General features: G+C 21.5%; 8 protein-coding genes across 20 annotated transcripts in view; 4 read left to right on the top strand and 4 right to left on the bottom strand.

Annotated features, from left to right (window-relative positions):
* The window catches only part of LOC102673966, a 3687-nt gene extending 3009 nt beyond the window's left edge, over positions 1-678 (bottom strand). For 2 of the 3 annotated variants that reach the window (XM_006624614.2, XM_031514614.1), the window contains exon 1: positions 507-678. The gene's annotated coding sequence lies outside the window, so the exon portion shown is untranslated. Of the gene's footprint in view, positions 1-374; positions 470-506 lie in introns of those variants that run through there. The other variant, XM_031514613.1, reaches the window with a different exon arrangement.
* Positions 679-1254: 576 nt separating this feature from the next.
* On the top strand, positions 1255-4102 carry LOC102674102 (islet cell autoantigen 1). 2 transcript variants are annotated; one of them, XM_006624615.2, is made up of 6 exons: positions 1255-1574; positions 1776-2050; positions 2122-2464; positions 2585-2860; positions 2951-3575; positions 3749-4102. In XM_006624615.2, exons 1-6 carry the CDS (start codon positions 1564-1566, stop codon positions 3866-3868), a joined length of 1650 nt encoding a protein of 549 aa, XP_006624678.1. In that variant the 5' UTR covers positions 1255-1563; the 3' UTR covers positions 3869-4102. The 2 variants fall into 2 exon arrangements, with proteins under 2 accessions (XP_006624678.1, XP_006624679.1); XM_006624616.2 differs by having other exon boundaries at positions 1271-1461.
* A 305-nt stretch (positions 4103-4407) lies between these two features.
* Positions 4408-8165, bottom strand: LOC102673747 (armadillo repeat-containing protein 8-like). Of its 2 annotated transcripts, XM_006624613.2 has the most exons (9): positions 7926-8165; positions 7731-7804; positions 7468-7526; positions 7076-7209; positions 6516-7010; positions 6134-6425; positions 5302-5825; positions 4872-5038; positions 4408-4695 (listed from the first exon to the last, which is right to left on the bottom strand). In XM_006624613.2, exons 1-9 carry the CDS (start codon positions 7950-7952, stop codon positions 4659-4661), a joined length of 1809 nt encoding a protein of 602 aa, XP_006624676.1. In that variant the 5' UTR covers positions 7953-8165; the 3' UTR covers positions 4408-4658. The 2 variants fall into 2 exon arrangements, with proteins under 2 accessions (XP_006624676.1, XP_006624675.1); XM_006624612.2 differs by having other exon boundaries at positions 7076-7526.
* On the top strand, positions 7757-10922 carry LOC102673627 (DNA polymerase delta subunit 3-like). Of its 2 annotated transcripts, XM_031514608.1 has the most exons (3): positions 7757-7889; positions 9431-9533; positions 9627-10922. In XM_031514608.1, exons 2-3 carry the CDS (start codon positions 9465-9467, stop codon positions 10797-10799), a joined length of 1242 nt encoding a protein of 413 aa, XP_031370468.1. In that variant the 5' UTR covers positions 7757-7889; positions 9431-9464; the 3' UTR covers positions 10800-10922. The 2 variants fall into 2 exon arrangements, with proteins under 2 accessions (XP_031370468.1, XP_006624674.1); XM_006624611.2 differs by lacking the exon at positions 7757-7889 and having other exon boundaries at positions 9219-9533.
* A 197-nt stretch (positions 10923-11119) lies between these two features.
* Positions 11120-19863, top strand: part of LOC102673488 (SLIT and NTRK-like protein 1) — an 18018-nt gene continuing 9274 nt past the window's right edge. The window contains exons 1-4 of the mRNA XM_006624610.2: positions 11120-11207; positions 11522-12465; positions 12849-13036; positions 13132-13441. Coding sequence (XP_006624673.2) covers positions 11120-11207; positions 11522-12465; positions 12849-13036; positions 13132-13405 — 1494 coding nt within the window. The 3' untranslated portion in view covers positions 13406-13441. The remainder of the gene's footprint in view (positions 11208-11521; positions 12466-12848; positions 13037-13131; positions 13442-19863) is intronic.
* LOC102672466 (protein ABHD13) lies at positions 14366-16655 on the bottom strand. 4 transcript variants are annotated; one of them, XM_006624603.2, is made up of 6 exons: positions 16524-16655; positions 15685-15833; positions 15389-15620; positions 15097-15290; positions 14865-15025; positions 14366-14760 (listed from the first exon to the last, which is right to left on the bottom strand). In XM_006624603.2, the coding sequence occupies exons 2-6, from the start codon at positions 15788-15790 to the stop codon at positions 14488-14490; spliced, it is 966 nt and encodes a 321-aa protein (XP_006624666.1). In that variant the 5' UTR covers positions 15791-15833; positions 16524-16655; the 3' UTR covers positions 14366-14487. The 4 variants fall into 4 exon arrangements, with proteins under 4 accessions (XP_006624666.1, XP_006624664.1, XP_006624667.1 ...); XM_006624601.2 differs by having other exon boundaries at positions 15685-15998; positions 16524-16648; XM_006624604.2 differs by having other exon boundaries at positions 15685-15801; positions 16524-16642.
* LOC102672961 (6-phosphogluconolactonase) lies at positions 16232-17873 on the top strand. Its single transcript, XM_006624605.2, has 4 exons — positions 16232-16649; positions 17009-17209; positions 17288-17571; positions 17669-17873. Exons 1-4 carry the CDS (start codon positions 16529-16531, stop codon positions 17777-17779), a joined length of 717 nt encoding a protein of 238 aa, XP_006624668.1. The 5' UTR covers positions 16232-16528; the 3' UTR covers positions 17780-17873.
* LOC102673089 (calcium-binding mitochondrial carrier protein SCaMC-2) overlaps positions 17287-19863 on the bottom strand; it is an 18012-nt gene continuing 15435 nt past the window's right edge. For 2 of the 5 annotated variants that reach the window (XM_006624608.2, XM_006624606.2), the window contains exon 10: positions 17287-17775. The gene's annotated coding sequence lies outside the window, so the exon portion shown is untranslated. The remainder of the gene's footprint in view (positions 17776-19863) is intronic. The other 3 variants (XM_031514641.1, XM_031514642.1, XM_031514640.1) reach the window with 2 other exon arrangements.

The following is a 19863-nucleotide window of genomic DNA, read 5'->3' as shown; positions in this document are numbered from 1 at the left end:
ATATAATAATATATAATAATATAATAATATATAATAATATAATAATATAATAATACAATAATATAATAATATAATAATATAATATAATAATGTTTTTAATAGGTTGGAATTTCATATAGTTTTATTATTAATACACAAATAAATGAAAATTATATTATAAATAAAAAACAAAATTAATATATCTCATATATGTACTGATTATAAATAAAATATATTTTAATCATATAAATCATTATTTCTTCGATTCAAGAAATCTTGAATACAGATGCTAGAGATATATAAGAAAAAATTTTAAATGAGTTTCATTATATTCGATGCAGTTGACATTAAATATTTAAAATTTGTACGAAAATAAATAATTAAATTGTTCATACTTAAATATTTTTATAGGAGAATATTTGTTAATTCTAAATCCACATGTGGTTGCATGTGACATCTCATTAGAATGTATAAAGTACAATAATTATTGAGATTACAAATTTCACAAAAGAAAAATCGACACATACCTCGAATTTGTTTTTGATGAACTAACACTTGGATCACATTTTTTCGAAATTTTTCATAATAAAGTCAGTAACATTAGAAGAATAATCGCCATTGCCTTTTTACTGTTTTTGCTTATAATCTATGCTCGTCACTACGCATACAAATAACAAATGGAATAATTTAACTAGTTTTAACATTTATTAACTAATAAAAAATAAATATATAAATCATTTTTTTATTGTTTCTTTCTTTATTAAAATAATTTTAATAATGCATATTTTCATTGTATAAAAAAAATAATGTAAATTATATTTTTAAAATTTAATTTATTTGAAATATTATATAAAAATTATTATTTTTATTTTTTTATATGTTAAAATACATATAACAAAAATACATATTACGAAAATATTAATCAATTATAATAAATTATAAAATAATTTTAATTTCATTTTAATATCATGAAATCAATATATATTAAAAAAATTTTCCTTATATTAAATTATATAAATTCTATATAATAAAATTATAATGATTTAATTAAAAAAATTTAATTAAAATTTCTAAATTTTTATTATTTATATTTACAATTGCATATTTTAAAAAAATTTTGCTTTTAAATCGATATTATTAAATAATTATTTTTTTAATAAAATTAATAACTTTTTTCCTTATTATAAATTTGTTGTACAATAAATCAAGATAATTTTCAGCAATATTTTTTAAAAAGTCATATTATCTTTAAAATATTATTAATGCGCCTTTCATATGCTTTTTTCATATCGCATCCATTAAAATCTCACTTTAAACAATTCTTAGTAGGTGAATAATTCTAATAACAATAAACTGTTGTATGTATATCAGTTTTTAATCTGTCAAATTGACAGATAAAGAATGTACCAATCTTTTTACCTATATTAAAGTACAAACGCCTATTTTAATATATTTAAAACATTCATCATGTGTGGTAAAGAAGTATGATCCTTATAAATCATTTATTTTAAATCATACTTAGAAATTATTTGTCTTTTAGTTATAAACGTTAAATATTCGCATTTTTATTAAATATCTTCCATTATGAATGCATAGTAAGTGTCTTAATATTAATTTTTATAAAAATATTATTTGAATAATTTTAATTGGATACACTATCGTAAAATTCATTTGCATAATAAAAAAATATCTATCACTTATAATTGATGAAATGCTTATACATTTAAGATTATATCTGTAATAATAATTTAATTGTACAATTTCTTGCAATTAATTTTATTTAATATAACTTTTAGTAACAAAAACACACACGGATCAAGTATATCGGGAAACGCATTCGATCGTTGGGTACAAAGGACTAATATGCATGACGATTCCACTATTACAAAAATGCAACATCAGTTTTGGGTTACAAAACAAGCTTTATCACGGAAATTAGGAAAAAAAGAAGATGAATGTATAGTAGCATCAGATGCAGAATTAGATGCCAAGTTAGAATTGTTTCGTAGCATTCAAGAATCTTGTTCTTATTTGCAAAGAATTATTGATAAATATCAAGAAAGATTATGCAGTAAGTTAATAATGAATTTAAAATTTTTTTTTTATATTATATTTATAATCATTATATCTTTAATTTTATAGATCTTGCACAAGAAGAAAATGCAATGGGACGATTTCTTAAAGATGCTGGTAAACAAGATAAAACTAGAGCTGGCAAGATGATGACAGCAGTTGGGAAATCATTATCATATTCTGGTCAACAAAGACTTGCATTAAGAGCTCCATTGGGACGATTATATCAAGAAGTAGAAACATTTAGACAAAGAGCTATTGAAGATACATTGCAAAAGGTTCAAGCAATGGAAAAGGCTCGCACTGAATACAGAGCAGCTCTATCATGGATGAAAAATGTTTCTCAGGAATTAGATCCTGATACATCAAAACAGTTAGAAAGATTCCGTAAAGTTCAAACATGTGTTAGACAGTATGTATTACTAACTATACTATATTAATTATTGCTAATATATTTCTAAATTCTATATATACATATATATATATATATATATTTAAATATTTTTAAGCATACAATTCTTTGTTGATGTAGAGGTAAAATAGCCTTTGATAACCTGGCTTTAGATTGTCTTCAAAAAGTTGATTTATTGGCTGCAGCAAGATGTAATATGTTTAGCCATGCTTTAGTTTTATATCAAAGTACGCTTTTAAATTTTACTGAAAAATCTGCACAAGCATATTCCACAATAGCAAATAGTTTTAAAGGCTATCAACGATATGATTTTATGGTTGTAAAAGAACTTACCGAACCTTCAACTAAATTAGCTCAGGAAACTGGAGGTGATGATGATCTTGATGAAAAAGACAAGTAAATTATAAATTTTTAAAAAATTTTTAAGAAATATTAGTGATAAGAGTTTACTATGCTAATAAAATATTTTTTATATTATCATTTTAGATTATCATTTTTTGACATGGATTATCATGATAATGTTGAAGAAGCTGAAGAAGTAAAACCAATCAAACAGAATATAGTTGAAAACGATAAACAAGATGAAAAATTATTGGATATTGAGTATGAAACAAAAGATATGTTAGGATTAGAAGAATTGGATTTAAATTCTAGTTCTTCAAATAATAGAATCATGCAATCAATTTCTGAAGTAGAACAGAAAGAAAATCTCGAACAACTTTTTGAAAATTTAATCTTAGATAATAATGTATCTCATACTGACATTATACAAGATATTATACAAGAAGGAACTCAATCTAAATTTAATAAAAAATTTGATGAACAAAATCTAACAATGGATATATTTGATAAATCTGATACAAATTTTAATCTAGCTGATTTCTCTTCCTTAGAACAAAATTCAAAAGAACAATCTTTACAATCCCTTACCTCGGAAAATATGGTACTTTTAAATGATATTCTTATTGATAAAGAAAATACTGATAGCGAATGGGAAGCGATCTCGAATGATACATTTTTACCACCAAATATATTAAAACAAAGTTTAGGTGATGCAACTCTTGGTATTGGACAAAAAAATATACTTACTACTACTAATATGGATGACAAAGTATGTAAACATTATTAATATTATTAAATATTGTATTAAATACAATAATAATAAACTAAATTAAATAAAATAAACTAAAATTATTAGAATTGAATAGTATTCAAAAATATTTATATTTTATAAAAAATTATTAAAAATGATTTGAATAATAAATTTATCCTATTTTTTCTTAGAAAAAGAATAAGACTGGCAAACTAAAGGGTAATTCCTGGTTGGATTTATTTGCTGAATTGGATCCTTTGGCTAACAATCCAATGGAAAATCTTTCTAGTGATAGTAATGCATCTGCTTAATAATCATCTTTCTAAATTTATTAAGCTTAAAATTATATTCATGATATAATATAATCATTTATAATTTACGACAACAATCAGAAAACACATATTTATTTTTTTTAAATAGAATAATGCTGTAAGCATTATTTAGTTCTTACATATACACTAATATTAAATATTTGCTGTTTGAATTTTAATTTTAACATTCCAGATTTGTTAAATCTAATGAAAATAACAAAATGATGATAAGAATCAAAAAATAGTTAAATTTCATATTTTAAGTTCCATACCAAAGATGTAAGATTAATAGTTTGTAAAATTTAGTCATAATATATTTTTTTTTCATATATATTAAAAATATTTCTTTTTATGATAATAAATAATTATCAACTTTCCTATTCACATTTATAACAAAATATGTTCAGTACATTTAATATTGTTACATCACATGAGTAATTTAATGATGTTTCACAATATGAAACATCATAAACAATTTTTTTGATATTATCACTATATTGAACAATTGATGTTTAAGAAATATATAATGCAATTATTACATTATTTTTTTTTAATATACTGAAATATTGCAAATTGCTTCTTTTTTTTAAATAAAATAAATACAATATAAACAGATTACATTGTCACATTGTCGTTGATATTGTTTTTGTATCTTTTCTATATAAATATAAAATGCTTACGCATTAATAAAATACAAAAATCACATTGTTAACACCAAAATATAATTATATTTCACGTATAAAAGAATTCTGAATCAAAACCTAATTTTTATCAATGAGGTGTTTGAAATTTAGGCATCATAGAATTGTGCCATAGCAGTTCTAACTCTGAAACAAAACATTAGAAATTATAAATATTCGAAAAAAATATTTTTATATTAATTATATTAATAACAATAATATATTATATAAAATTTGCAAAAATATTTAGCAATAATTAAAATTTTTTAAAGTACAAATACAAAAAAAAATATTTTTTAATTTTAAAAATTTGTTACTCATACTTATCAAATAATTGAAGATCCTTGCTATGACGTAATTGTTGTAGAATACGATAAAAACCAAGCTCTTTTAAACGTGCTTGTCGTTGTGCAGCACCAGGTTCTTCTCTCCAAACTAAATTGCATACACAAAAAACTGCAGCAACTTGTAATTTTACATTACTGTGCATCTAAATTATAATTAATATCATAAATATTATAAATTTCTAATAAATATATAAATAATAAATTCTAATAAATAATATGTTATTGAAATATAATTAATAAATTATACTATTAATTAATATATATAAAAATCATAAAATATCAAAGATATGTGTTGTATTATTTTAACAAAATAAAATAAAAAAAAAAAGATCTAAAAATATATTAAGATAAAATAAAATTTAAAAACAAAAAAAACAAAAATAAAAGCAAAATTTTTTTTACAAACCATATAATCCATAAGTTTTTTAAGAACATCTTCATTAGCCATTATATGATCTTTTGCTCGATTTCCATCAGCTACATTTGCTAAAATACAAAGAGCTTGTTCTTTTACATCTGCTGGATGCCTTGGATCTTCTAAAACTAATATAACAGCTTGCATAACATGAGCAGCATGTTCTCCCATTATACGATCTATATGCGCTTTTGTAGAGAGCAAATTTCGTAATAAACCTAATGTTTTCATTAAAACTGGTATATCTTGATCTGCCAAAAGACAAAAAATTTGATCAGTTCCCAAGCATTGTAGAATCTGCAATTTTACTTGCTGTTCAGCTTGAAAAGCCACGTTCATCAAAGCCCAAATTCCATTTAATCTCAATGCTGGAGTACATCGTTTTGTAAGTGAACATAATAATTCTATCCCTCCAGATTCAAGAATTGGTTCTTTGCTTGGACTAAATTCCAATAATAAGTTACATAATGTACTTGAAGCAACAGTTAATAAATCAACTTCACTTTCGCCTCTACCTACATAATATAATTATATTAATTAATAATAATAAATGATATTAATATAATTTAATTAAAAAATTTTTTTAATTCATGACTCATATGACAAGAAAATATAGAAATATAAAAAATTTTTAATAATCATATGCAATTCATATGCATTCATAAATGAATTTTGTAATATAATTCAAAGAATAAAAGAATAATTCATAAAATCATTTACAAAATTTGTAAAAGTATTTTGAAAGACAAAATATTTTCACAAATTTGTATAAATTTTATTATTTCAGTAATAATTCATTAATTATAAAAATATTATATTTTACCTTCTAATCCCTTGTCTGCTCCATGTAATAATTGCATAAGTGGCCTCCAAACAACATGATCTTGAAAAGTTGTTCGAAGTTGTTGAACACTTCTAGAAAGAGAATGAAGACATCTAACTGCTGCTAGACGTACATGAGAACCTCCTGGATCTTGAAGACCAGCTACTACTTGTTCCATAAGACTTTCTGTTTCAATAATACGTTTTCTAATATCTTCATCATTAGCACCAAGAGATGCAAATGCTCTGAATGCAGCTTGTCGCATATCTTGTGTTAATGTTGCATCTTGTACCTAAGAAAAATATTAAAATAACATATTAACAAATATATAAAGTAAATATATATGTTATAAATATATGTAAATCTATATAAATATATTTACATGTGGATGAGGTCGTAATAACTCTGCAAGTGTAGGAATTAAATGATTACTAATAGAAGCTAAACGTTGTAATTCAGTATTAACTTCTGTAAGAAAAGCCAAAGTCTCAGCTGCAGCTACTCTTTCACGAGGAGGATGATCTCGATGACAAAGTCGCACCAAACAAGGTAAAGCACGATATATAATTCTTGGATCTTTGTATAGTAAAACTCCAGTTCTGTGCATATATGTAACACATCTTGCAGCTTCAAGTTGAATTAATGAGCTTTTCTCACGCCCCATTAATTGTCCTAATGCTACAGGTACAAGTCTACCCTGAGGAGTATTACTGGTAGTTGCTGATGCAACCATAACACAAACTCTATAATTCTTATAACACATATTTGCCAAACATGCTAGAGCTGATAATTGGACATCAGGTAATGGAGAATCCAATTGCATTGCTAATGTTTCTACTGCACCTCCTTTGGCTAAAGCACTCTGCTCTTCTGTTGTCTAATAGAAATTATGTAAATTAATATCATATATAAAAAAATACATTTGATTTATCATTTTCGTACCTTGCATGCTGTTGTTAAGATTGTTGCTACACAAATTTGACAGGTAACAGATTGATTTGCTAATGATACCAATCTTGGTACTAATGCAGGATCCTGATATATTGAATGAACTGGTGCTGCTGGATGTTGAAATACTGTTCTCAAACATCGCAAACATGCTTCATTTAATAAATCTGTTATTTTTGGCTTTCCTTCTAATAATGTTTCTATGATAGGTGTAGATAATATAACTTGAAAAAGTAATGGTACTACACCAAGATCTATAAGAGCTAATACATGCTGATCTGTTCCTTTAGCTAGAGAACCTAAAGTTACAGCAGCCTCAAGTCTTATATTATCTCCAATTCTATCTGATGAATCTCCAAGAAGTTGTAATAAACGTGGTACTACACCTTGAGCTATTACAGATCCTTTTTGTCTATTACTTCCAATTACAGAATTTTTTAAACATCTAGAAATAATAAAAAGAGATCTATTAACATAAAGTTAAACTAATTAAAAGTTAAGAAATTAACTTAAATTAAAGAAAAATAACAAAATTAAGATTATTTTTATAATATTACCTTTTTAATGTTTTTTTACACCATATAGTGATTTTTAATAAATAATAACCTTTAGTAAACAAGTTTAGAGGTTAAGTACGATTTGTACTCACATAATAGCTTCTAAGCACTTTTGAGGATCCAGCGAGTATAGTTCATCGATGTAACTTCTCGAACTCTCAACATCCTATGATATAATAAATTAGTCATTTAATTTTCGAAATTTTTTATTGTTATATAAAAATAAAATTTTTAAAAGCAGAAGAAAACCGGTAAGATATTTCACGTTTTTAACATTATCTACTTACCATGAATGGTTGCATCACCGAGACCATACTTCTTCTATCTCGGTTTTACATACAGATATACTAAATATTCACTCAAAATAATTCTATAATATATATTTTACTATCACAAGAAATTATTAATTCAACAATCCACTTTGTTTGTTATGTGAGCACTTGTTATTCTATTTGATAAAATTTGCGCTCTGAAAAATTTTCACTAGAATAGTGTTACCACTACTATATAGTTAATTATTGTTATAATATTTAATATACTTCAATTTTCTAAACTCTTTTATGCAAAAAAAAATTTAATATAATTTTATGAATTATATATTATTTTTAATGAAGTGAATGATTTAAACTTTAATTTAAGACATTAAAATTTTTAAATATTTTTTTATGAATTTTTATGAATTTTTTTTTTAATTTTTATATATAGAATTCCAATAACAACTTTATCTTTCAGAATTCAAATTGATTTACATGCATATGTTTAAAAATTATTATATATACAAATTTTTAGAAATTTTTGTGAGTTAAATAACATCACCATTGTCTAATTAGACAATAAAAGCGTTTAAAGTATATAATAGCAAAGTATATAAATAAAATCACAAATGAGATAAGGGACTGTAAATAAAACAAATTTTTTTTTTTTAAAAATCACGTGATATTAAATATCATTTTAACATTTAATAAAACTTAACATAAAACTTCATGCTATTTAAAAAGAAAATCGATCACAAAATAGAAAAGTAAAGATTTTATAATATCCTCTATTATTAAAATAATTATATCTCTAAAAATAATAACATTAATAAATGTAAAAAAATCCACCAAATTCATTTAATTTGTGATTTTAGAAAAAAATTCTCAAATTTAATATTTGATCATGTGCTGTTGTCTTATTTCATTCTGAATCGAACTGTATGTGAAACGCAAATAGAAGAATATTTAGAATCAGATGATATAAAAATACGTTAAATGATATCTATCTTGTATTTCATCTATGACTCAATTAATAGAAACTTTATTATATTTCAAATTTTATTTTAAAGTTTGCGATATAAAGATTTATTATAAAACATTTTAATAATAATAATTTTTTGAGAAAAATTTTTTACATTTTTATTAACTATGCATTTAATTAAATTGACTTATATTTATTTACTAAATACTTTAAAGCTTTAAATTTTTAGAATTTAATATTATACTTTGATTTAAAAATAATAGAAGGAAAAGTTAATTGGAGGAAGTAATGATATTGAATTTTATGTGGCAATATATATTATCAACGAAAATCATGATATTTAATATCACGTGAAAACGTATCTTAATATATGTGTCTCAATAAATAGCAATTGCGTTATATTCTTCTATACTTCTTGTTTTCTTTCTCAATAACTCTTTAATGTAATGTCAAATTTTGAAAATCTAAAATCTTGGAAATCGTACTTATATATTGTTGCATTTTATAAAATTTGAGATTTTCTCTTACTTTTAAGAATATACTTCAATTATTACAGAGATATTTTTGTCAATTAAAAAATTTGATTAAATATGATCACGGAATCTTTGCATGAATATTTAGAAATCGTGGCAGGATATATATTTGATGATGACAAATTGGTAAATATTTTAAATATTTTTAAAATTTTTATTTCATAATTAATTTTCAATATTATTTTTTAAAATTATTTTAAACATTTAAAATGTTCGTAGGTAACGTATAAATGGTTAAGTAAAGTGTTGGAAGTTCATGTTAATATTGCAAAACAAATTTTATGGGAATTTTGGCAAAAATATAAAAAAGAGAAAGAATTTGTTTGTACTTTCTTATTAATGGGAATTCTATATGATAATGGAATGCATGTTGAAATTGTAAAAGAGAAAGATCTAATAACATCAAAAGAAAAATATAGTAAAGTTATTTCTGAACATATTTATAGTCTTCAGAAAATACTTCCTGAGATACAGCTACTTGGAAATACTGAAAATGGAGATATTAAATTCAGTGCAATTAAATGTATTGAGAACAATGAACGTAATGATGAAGAAATGCATATTTTTCGTTGGGGTCCTATATCAAGTGAAATTCAATTTGCTCCTCAAGAAGAAGCACAATCAATATCTGAATCAAATGAAGAAAAAAAGATAATTAGTCCAGAAAAAAAGCAAACTCTTATAAAAAAAAATGAAAGAAAAGGTTTTGATAATTTGTTTGGAAAAATCATTAATAAACAGAAAAATTTATATACATCATCTATTGAAGAAATGAATATAGAATCTTCTGATATAAAAGAAACATCTAAAAATGTTCTTAAATCAAAAGAAATTATACAAAAAGATAAATTGAATAATTGTCTTCAAAATGAAAATCAAACAAAAGCTGTAGAATCTCCAAATAAGAAAAATAGTATAAATTCCATACAAAAGAAAATTACAGAAGAAAAAATTATTCTTAGAAATAATAAACAAAAAAATATACGTGGTAAAAAACGTAGTCAAAGTAAAGATTTAAATAATATTACGAAAAAGCAAAAATTTATTACAATTCATGATGATTCTAATAATACAGAATCCTCTAATGATGAACAAGAATTAGAATTACCAATCTCACCTGAAAATCTTTCTTCTTCTATAAGCAAGGATTCTAAGTCTCCACCACAAATGAAATTTGAAAATGGAAAACGTAAAGTTTTAAAAATAGTAGATAAAACATTTGAAGAAGATGGTTTTCTTGTAACAAAAAAAGTACATGTTTATGAAAGTTGTTCTGAAGATGAATTAGAAATTTTAGCAAAAAAATCTATGATACCTGAATCACATTTAGAATTTAAAAGAAAAAAAAATACAAAACAAACAACCTTAATGAACTTTTTTAAAAAATCATAGTATACTTTATTATATTCATTGTATCTTATAATTTAAAATAAAGTATTAAATTAAAATTCAATATTTTATTATAATAAAACAACAAAATAAAACAAAATACATAAAAATTTTATATTTTATAAATAATTAATATAAAATTGTTTAAATAAAAACAATATTTTTTTTTATTTTGGAATTGTAGTTATCTTAATTCCAAGTCTAGATAAAATAGATATTTACTTATATGCAATTATCAGATATGTTATCATAAATATTGCTAAATGTAGACTACACCTTAATTATATACAATTGAAAATCAAAATTAATATAAATTTAATATAATGATTTATTTATATTTAATTGGATTCTGTTTTTTGTGGATAATACAAAATTCTATATGTTCAATATGTTTAATATGTTCATGTTCAGGTAAATAAAATTATTTCATTTTATTAAAGCATAAACTTTAGAAGATAATTATATAAAATTATTTTTTAATTTTATATAAATAAAGTTAAATTAAATAATTATAATTATAATTAAATAATTATAATTATTTTTTTCATTTAAATGTTAAATATTAATATAATATATTTTATATATTACAGTAAACGAAGAATTACAAATTAATTGTCATGGAAAATATTTGAGAAATAATAATATGCTTAATTTTGATTTATTAAATAATTATCAAGAATTAAATAAGCTTATTTTATCAAAAAATAATATAATTGATTTACCTAAAAATTTTTTGAAAAAATTAAAATATTTAAAAAACTTAGATTTATCTGAAAATAATATAGAAAAAATATATATAACAATGTTTATAGATTTAAATAATCTTGAAGATTTAAATCTTTCTAAGAATGTACTGAAAACTTTTGATAACTCTTTATTGGAAATACTTCCTACAATGATATCGTTAAATTTGAGTTATAATTATATTAATTCAATAGAACACACAATGAACCAAACTATATTAAAAATTAATATGCTTGATCTTTCTCATAATAATATTTCTAGTTTACCAAAAAAATTCTCTGAATTGTTAATAAATTTACAATATTTAGATTTGTCATTTAATAGAATTCAATCTTTGCAAGATTGTAATCTAATACATCTAAATTCTTTGAAAGTACTTTATGTAAATAATAATTTTCTTGTTATTTTAAATATGCAAATATTACCGAAAACACTAGTTAAATTATATATTGGTTATAATCAAATTATGGAAATAAATAATTTAAGTCATATCAAAGTACTAAGTATAGAACATAATAAAATTTCTCAATTATATAGCAATTTAATAGTAGATAGTTTACAATATATGAATATTAGTGGAAATATATTATCAAATTTTCCAAATATTCTCTTTAAAAATTTGAAAATTTTGGATATATCTAATAATAAATTTACTTATATTCCTGAAGTAATATCTATTAAAAATTTTCCATTATTGCTCCAGCTTAAAGTTAATAAAAATCCTATTCAAAACTTAACAATTTTGTCTAATTTAAAATTAAATTCATTTGATGCAAGTAATATAAATAAATTGAAATCTATAGAGAAAGACACATTGGCAAATTTAAGATCATTATCAAAAAATTGTATTAATATTACTATATCCAATAACAAAATGTTGACTTTTATTCATGAAGATGCTTTAAAACATATGAATTTATGTTCAGTAAGTTTTAAGATCTTATTTTCGAATATTTTCAGAGAATCGATTTTAAAAATTAACTTTAACTAAAGTTAAAAAAAAATTAGCATAGAGAAATATTCATTAAGATTTATTTATTGTAAGTCATATTATCGTTTTATTATTCCTGCTTCACATGATTCTTTTACATAACTTCAATTATTTACAATTATAAATAAGATTAATAAATAGTAGATTAATAAATAATAAAATTAATTTTAATAAATAACATTTAATTTATATTTTTATATATCAATTTTTATATAGTTTTTAAAATCGATCTTTCAAAATTATTTTATGAATGTATTATTATTAAAACATTATAATTTAATAATAATAATATATATATATATAATTTTTTGTATTAGTTAGATTTAAGTAACAATCAATTTTCCTATGTGGCACGAAAATTAATTGTACATAATAATAGTTTTTCAACATACAATATTAATTTACAAGGAAATCCGTTTAAATGTAATTGTACACTACAATGGATGTTAAATGATTTAGTTCCAAAACTTTATATTGTTCATCCTCATCTTTTAGATGATTTGAGGTATATATCTTTTAATTATTAAATATCAATTTAATATTGAAAATACAAAAATGTAATATATTAATTATTTTATATATTTTATTATATCGTATAAGGTGTTCTTGGCCTACTCAAATATCGAATATGAGAATGGTACATTGGTATGGATGGAAAAATCAAGTTTTTTGTAATACATCAATTTTTAACGAAAATCTTTCAATAAATGTTGCAAGTATAATAACCACTGAAATAATAAAACTTGATTCTAGTCCTGGTTTATTAGTTATTGTGGGAATAGCGACAACTGTATTAACAATTTTAATACTAACAGGCATCATATGGACACAAAGAATAGCCATAAAAAGAAGAAGAGTTAATAGAAAATTTTAAAATTTATCGTTTTTTAGTTTAATTTATTTTTTTCTTGTGCAATTTCTACACATTTTCTTTAATTTAAAAAATTTTCTCAACTCTTTCTAAAGTCTTAATATATTCACATTTTATAAGAGTTTCGTTTATAAAAATGATTTATGTAATAGTAAACATGTAACATATTTCTTCTTAATTTAATAATGAATCATATCTTTAAATTATCTTAATTTATCTTTAAATTAATAACAATCTATTTAAGAATTATTATTTGTTGAAATATTAAATACTATTAATTAAAAATGTTAATAAATGCATAAATAATAATAAAAAGTCAAATAGTATTAAATTCAATATTTAAAAAAAATTTGTAATTTTATATATCATTATATTTGTACTTATCATATAAGCTATTATATATGTAATTTTGTTTTTATTCAAATTTAATATTATTATTATTGAAAAAATATAAATAAATAAAATGTTATTTCTATATAATATATATATATCCCCTCCTTCCTCTGTGTATGTATGAGCGCGCATAGTAATACTCCTATATTTATTATAAATATCAAAATATTAAAATAAATATACATATATTCATAATTCATACATGTAAATTCGCATAATTATGTATAATATATTTCTAATACAAAAACAGTTTATTTTCAATGAAAATAATTAATTAAGATGAAAATAATTAATTATTTGAATGTTCTTTTTTTATATTTACTTGGCAAAATGCCTTGGAAGTATTGAAATATTTGGAAGGATTTAAGATTTTATTTAATTATTTGTAAATTTTAATTGCAGGACAAATACTTGATTAAATTTAAATCGTAATATTTTGATGATTTCAAACACTGTACATTTGTAATATTATTATCTTAGTATAATACTTTAATAAAATATTTTAATGTAAAAGATTGATCCTCATCAATTATAAGCTAAATTATGTTTATAATTAAATTGATTAATCGTAATAAAAATTTATAATATATTTAAATATTATAATCTATTTTTTTATTCTGCTAACCTAATATTGAAATCTTCAAAATATAATTATCGCTTTGGACGTAATAAGTGAGCTTTGCAATTTGTAATTATATATCATCTATTTGCCAATGACTAGATGTCACTGGAATAGGAGGATTTTCTCTCAATTCATTTAAAAAATTACATATATTTTTATAATATCGCGGTTGACACCATGTTTCGTTATGTGTACCTCCCGAAATCGAAAGTATTTTTTTACATGGACTTTTGCAATTTTTATAAAGATCTTGCATCATATATGGTGGCACTAATGTATCCGCCAGACCAGAAATAAATAGTGTAGGTATTGTTACTGATCGCACTTTGAGAATGGATAAATACTGTAATATATTGATTTAATTATATAACTTAATTATAATAATTATTATTAATTTAATTAAAAATTTTCTTATATAAAATAATTAAATATTTAGAAAAAGTTTACCTTATTTTTATATAAAAAAAGAGGTAAATATTGTAAACATTTTAATCCAAAAAGTAATGCAGCCATATCAGGAATACTAGTAAAAGTATTCTCAAGAATAAGACACCAAATTCTTTGTGAATTTTCTGGTTCTGTAGCTAAGTTAATAGCTACAGCTCCACCTATAATAATATTTAAACATGTTAAATATATGATATATATTATATATTTTTTTTATTTCAAATATATTTACCTAATGATCTACCAAATACAATTATTTCATTTGTATTTATATCAGTTCTACTTGACAAATAATCAATTCCTGCACGAGCATCCATATATAAACCTTCTTCAGATGGTGAACCTTGTGATAAACCATAGCCTCTATATTCTAGCATTAAAATATTACATTGTATAGTATGATATAATCCAACTGCATTTTTTAATCTAAAAAAATTATAGAATTATTTTATTTTTATAAATAAAACTATTGATTTGATATAATAGAATTTTTTGATGTAATAGAATTAATTAAAATCACTTACCTATGTCCTACATTACCAGCATTGCCATGAAGAAATAATAAAGTAGGCACCTTTTTCACTCTATCTTCCGGTTGAGAAATAAAGAACATATGTAACATTGTACCATCTCCTGATCTAATATAAATACTTTGATAAGGTAAATTAAATATTGAAGGTGCAGGAACATATACCCGAGAATTAGCAGGTGACTCTGGACGATATACAAGTTGATCTTCTCTATGATATAATATACCTATAAATATGTATTTGATATTAATTTGATATTAGAGCAGAATTATTGAAATTATTAAATTTACCTGTAGTTGCAAAGCAAAGTAGAAAGAAAGCAGAAAATCCACCATATAACCAATATAGAAGAAAACAGGCAAGTATATAAGTTCCAGAAAAAGCCCAACATTTCATAGCTATGCCTCCTAATAAACGGATGGGTTTACTGCGAGCAAGTCTCATATAAAATGACATGATTGTTATGTGTAGTATCTTCAAAAAATTAATTAATAATCAGCTAAAGCACTTCTATATTTGTTAAATATATAATATGGTACATCTTGATTTCATCATAATATTTCACTGAATTAAACATTCCAGTTATTACTGAAAATTTTATAACCTAAAATTTTTATAAAAATTATTTTATAAACATTATTCATTTCATAAAATTTTGGATTTGAATTGATAAATAAATGCATTTCGCTTTTTACATAAATTTATTATATTAGAATTTACATAGTATAAATGAAATAATTTCAATTTTTAAAGCAATAGAAAATATAGATTAAGAATTTAAATTGCCGCTATGTGTATTTAAATATAAATTCTATTCATAAAGTATTTAGATATCACTTATAAATTATAACTTTTTACAATAAAGAATACTATGTGATTTCATTATAAAAAATTAATTTATGAATAAAAAAGATCGCAATACGATTTTAATAAAGTTCAGTATCGCAAATCGCAAATTTATCACGTGTTATCGTGAATGTCCAATACTGTATTCTGATTACTGTTAATCGATGCTATATAACTAATACCACCTTGTATCTTTATATTCAACACGAGTTCCGTTGTTCGTATACAATTCTTCGTTTATTTAAAGTTACAAATTTATAAATTCTATTTAAAAATTGCTTACAAATAATGGAGAAAATACTAGTTGAACCCCGAGATGGATCTGTGGTGTCATGTTTGTCTAACATTCTCCAAACGAGTGCTGAAGAAGCATTCGCAAGTAGTGATACATTCAAGGTTGGATTATCAGGTGATAAAATTCAAATAAAAATTGCTTACTTGATTTATTAATTTTTAAATATCAAAAAAATTATTAATTATATATAATTAAATATATATTTTTTTATATAGACATTTATATAATATAACAAAAGCTGAAAATTATACATAAATAATAAAATAAATTTATAGGTTACATATGCTGTAAAAAATTATTATAGGTTAACATATATTTTTTTCTTAATATAATTATTTAATTTGCATAATTACTATTTAAATTCTATATTTATTTTATTTTTAATATTTATTTCGTAATTCTTAAATTATAAATTATTTTTTATATTTAAAATGGTAATTTAAGAATAAAATATAAAATGTTTTTTTTATCAGGAGGATCTTTAATATTATTATTGGCACAAAGTTTACCTAATATTAAAACTGATTGGAGTAAATGGAACTTTTTCTTTTGTGATGAAAGAGTTGTTCCCTTTGATAGTAATGATTCCACTTATGGAGAATATAAATCAAATTTGATTGGAAAAATACCAATAACTGAAGATCAATTTATAAAAATTAATCCTGATTTATCTGGTAAAATAATATGTGTCAATCAAAAATCAATTTTTCAATTTCTTTTTTTATAAAATATTTGTTTAATTATACTTATAGCTGAAGATGCTGCAAAAGATTATATTAAGAAGATGTCCGTTTTTTTTCCTCCTGACCGTGTTCCATGTTTTGATGTTCTTCTTTTGGGACTGGGTCTAGATGGACATATATGTTCTCTTTTCCCTGGTCATAAGCTTTTGAATGAAGCCAGTTTATGGGTCTGTCCTATAAATGATTCTCCTAAGCCACCATCATCTCGTATTACTCTTACTCTTCCTGTGATAAATAATGCAAAAAAATGCATATTTGCTGTTACTGGATCTAGCAAAGCAGAAATTATTAAGGTAATTATTTTATTAAAAATTAAAGAAAAATAATTTTTAAATTTATTTAATTTATATGAAAGTTATTATTTTACTTTAAATATTTAATATCTCACAGCGAATTTTGCAAGACAAAGAAAATGTGCCAGCTGCTCGTGTACAACCACACAATGGAGAATTATATTGGATCTTAGATGAAGCTGCTGCAAAATTCTTAGGAACAGCCTAAACAAGATATTCAATGAAATTAACTTACATTCCACGTCAATATTTTATCCTAATTCTCAGAAAATTTCAAATATATAAGCATATATATATATATATATATATATATATATGTGTGTGTGTGTTTCTTATTTAAAACTTAATGAAAAATTGATATTTTTTTATAATTTATTGCTCAATGATTTATATTTTCTTATTATTATTTAATCTATTTTATGTTATTCTGTTATAAATTTTAATATTTATAAATTTCAAATATTTTATTTTTCTATTTGAATTTGTAAACATTCAGTTATAGCAGATATAAAATATAATAAGATAAAGAATTTTTACTAAATCACATTATTAATTATCATCAAATTTCAATTTATATTCATTATATTATTTTAATAAATTTACAAAATCATAAAAAAAAACGAAAATGATAAAAACTGAAACAATATGGATATAATTTCATTGCTAAAGTTAAAAAATATATAATTTTCAGTAATATTTATTTATATATAAAAAGAACATATAAAAAAAAATATATGATAATACATATATTCAACATTATATGATTCGATCATAAATTTATCATAAATTATATTTTAAAAAAATATAAATAAAAAAAAATTATTTTCAAAAAATTAAATCAAAATATAAATAAACAATAAAATGCACAAAAAAATACATAATTTTAATTTATAATTTTGTTAAATTATTAAATTTAATAAATAAAATTATTAAATTGAAATTACTAATTAAAATTTTTATGATAAAAAAATATATACATAAATATTAGAATATCATATTTTTATTATTGATACTGAATAGAATAATATAACACATTGATTTTGTCATAATTTCTATTTAATTCTGCATTCCAATCATGGGAAATGAAAACAATATATTTTGTTTCCAAAAAAAAATATCATAATTATTGTAACTTTTTATACAGAAGTAAATAGATATCTAACATAAATATAATAAAGAATTATGTATGCATTTTGCAAATTATAAAAGATATTCTTTGGTGATTTATATTAAAATGAATAAATATCAATAAATAGGTATGTAACAAAAAATGACTATTTTGATACGATGCATATGTTTTCATATATTATCATATGGAGTTAATTATTAATATATATTAATATAATTTGAGGCAGGAATATCATTTGTAATGTACTTAATATATAACATTCAGTCGAATTCAATAACCAATGTTAATTAGTTAGGAACTAGAATTTTACAATAATTTAATATATTTATATAATATTTAAATATTTATATTTATATAATATTTATATAAGTTATGCTTATATTTTTATTTTTTTTTAATATAAAAACATTATATAATAAATATCAAGTCATAAAAGAAATTAAAAAAAAATTAATTCACAATGATTTTCACAAAACTTAATATCAATTTCATTATAATATATATAATTGCATAATTCATAAAACATTTTAATTTCGTACAATATAAATATATATAATTTTCTTTTTTCAAATTCATATGAATTTTAAGAAATTCAATTTGTAATATAGTGACATCTTATTAACATAAAAACAATCGAAAATTTCATTATATATTTCTATATAATATAATATGTAAAATACTTTAATTACTTTAAAAATTTTAATACTTTAAAAAATTTATAATTTTTAACTTTTTTATGTGATATTTTATTTTTTATATTAAAAATTTAATGAAAAATATAAAAGGATATCTTTAATTCATGAAAATAATATCTAAAGTTTCTTTGCAATTAAATTAAATTGAAATCAAAATTATTATTCTTTATCATTTTCATTTACGATTCATGATTATTTCTGCAATTATTCTAAAAAAAGAAGTAAACAGACACGGATATAATACCATATCTCGATATACTTCTTGGAGCCTAAATATATTATTTATAATACATAGAATATACATAACTCATTGACAAGATTTACTAATGAGAGTATTACTAATGTAAGAACAATATATGTAACAAATGTAATATGCAGAATATTCGTTCGCGAAACAAATTTAACATATAAATTATAAAAGTGCAGTTTTCGCAATAACTCATAGCATAACATCTTGATAAGCGGATT

Source organism: Apis dorsata, unplaced genomic scaffold (assembly GCF_000469605.1).
Source record: "Apis dorsata unplaced genomic scaffold, Apis dorsata 1.3 scaffold_1085, whole genome shotgun sequence".
Classification (NCBI taxonomy): Eukaryota; Metazoa; Arthropoda; class Insecta; order Hymenoptera; family Apidae; genus Apis; species Apis dorsata.
Note: the sequence above shows the minus strand (reverse complement) of the source record. Positions and strands in the feature narration are given on the sequence as shown.

What these genes read in the sequence shown, in the direction of transcription:
- LOC102674102 (XM_006624615.2), top strand. An exon ending in ATATCAAGAAAGATTATGCA is followed by an intron (nt 2,051 to 2,121) that starts GTAAGTTAATAA and finishes TTAATTTTATAG; the next exon opens with ATCTTGCACAAGAAGAAAAT. An exon ending in CTACTAATATGGATGACAAA is followed by an intron (nt 3,576 to 3,748) that starts GTATGTAAACAT and finishes ATTTTTTCTTAG; the next exon opens with AAAAAGAATAAGACTGGCAA.
- LOC102673747 (XM_006624612.2), bottom strand. Translation starts at nt 7,952, where the DNA reads ATGGTCTCGGTGATGCAACCATTCATG. An exon ending in TATTACGACCTCATCCACAT is followed by an intron (nt 6,426 to 6,515) that starts GTAAATATATTT and finishes TATTTTTCTTAG; the next exon opens with GTACAAGATGCAACATTAAC. An exon ending in AAAAACTTATGGATTATATG is followed by an intron (nt 5,039 to 5,301) that starts GTTTGTAAAAAA and finishes ATTATAATTTAG; the next exon opens with ATGCACAGTAATGTAAAATT.
- LOC102673627 (XM_031514608.1), top strand. Translation starts at nt 9,465, where the DNA reads ATGATCACGGAATCTTTGCATGAATATTTAGAAATCGTGGCAGGATAT. An exon ending in TATTTGATGATGACAAATTG is followed by an intron (nt 9,534 to 9,626) that starts GTAAATATTTTA and finishes AAATGTTCGTAG; the next exon opens with GTAACGTATAAATGGTTAAG.
- LOC102672961 (XM_006624605.2), top strand. Translation starts at nt 16,529, where the DNA reads ATGGAGAAAATACTAGTTGAACCCCGAGATGGATCTGTGGTGTCATGT. An exon ending in ATTCAAGGTTGGATTATCAG is followed by an intron (nt 16,650 to 17,008) that starts GTGATAAAATTC and finishes TTTTTTTATCAG; the next exon opens with GAGGATCTTTAATATTATTA. An exon ending in GCAAAGCAGAAATTATTAAG is followed by an intron (nt 17,572 to 17,668) that starts GTAATTATTTTA and finishes AATATCTCACAG; the next exon opens with CGAATTTTGCAAGACAAAGA.
- LOC102672466 (XM_006624600.2), bottom strand. Translation starts at nt 16,574, where the DNA reads ATGACACCACAGATCCATCTCGGGGTTCAACTAGTATTTTCTCCATTA. An exon ending in TGTATTTGGTAGATCATTAG is followed by an intron (nt 15,026 to 15,096) that starts GTAAATATATTT and finishes ATATTATTATAG; the next exon opens with GTGGAGCTGTAGCTATTAAC. An exon ending in TTTTTTTATATAAAAATAAG is followed by an intron (nt 14,761 to 14,864) that starts GTAAACTTTTTC and finishes AATATATTACAG; the next exon opens with TATTTATCCATTCTCAAAGT.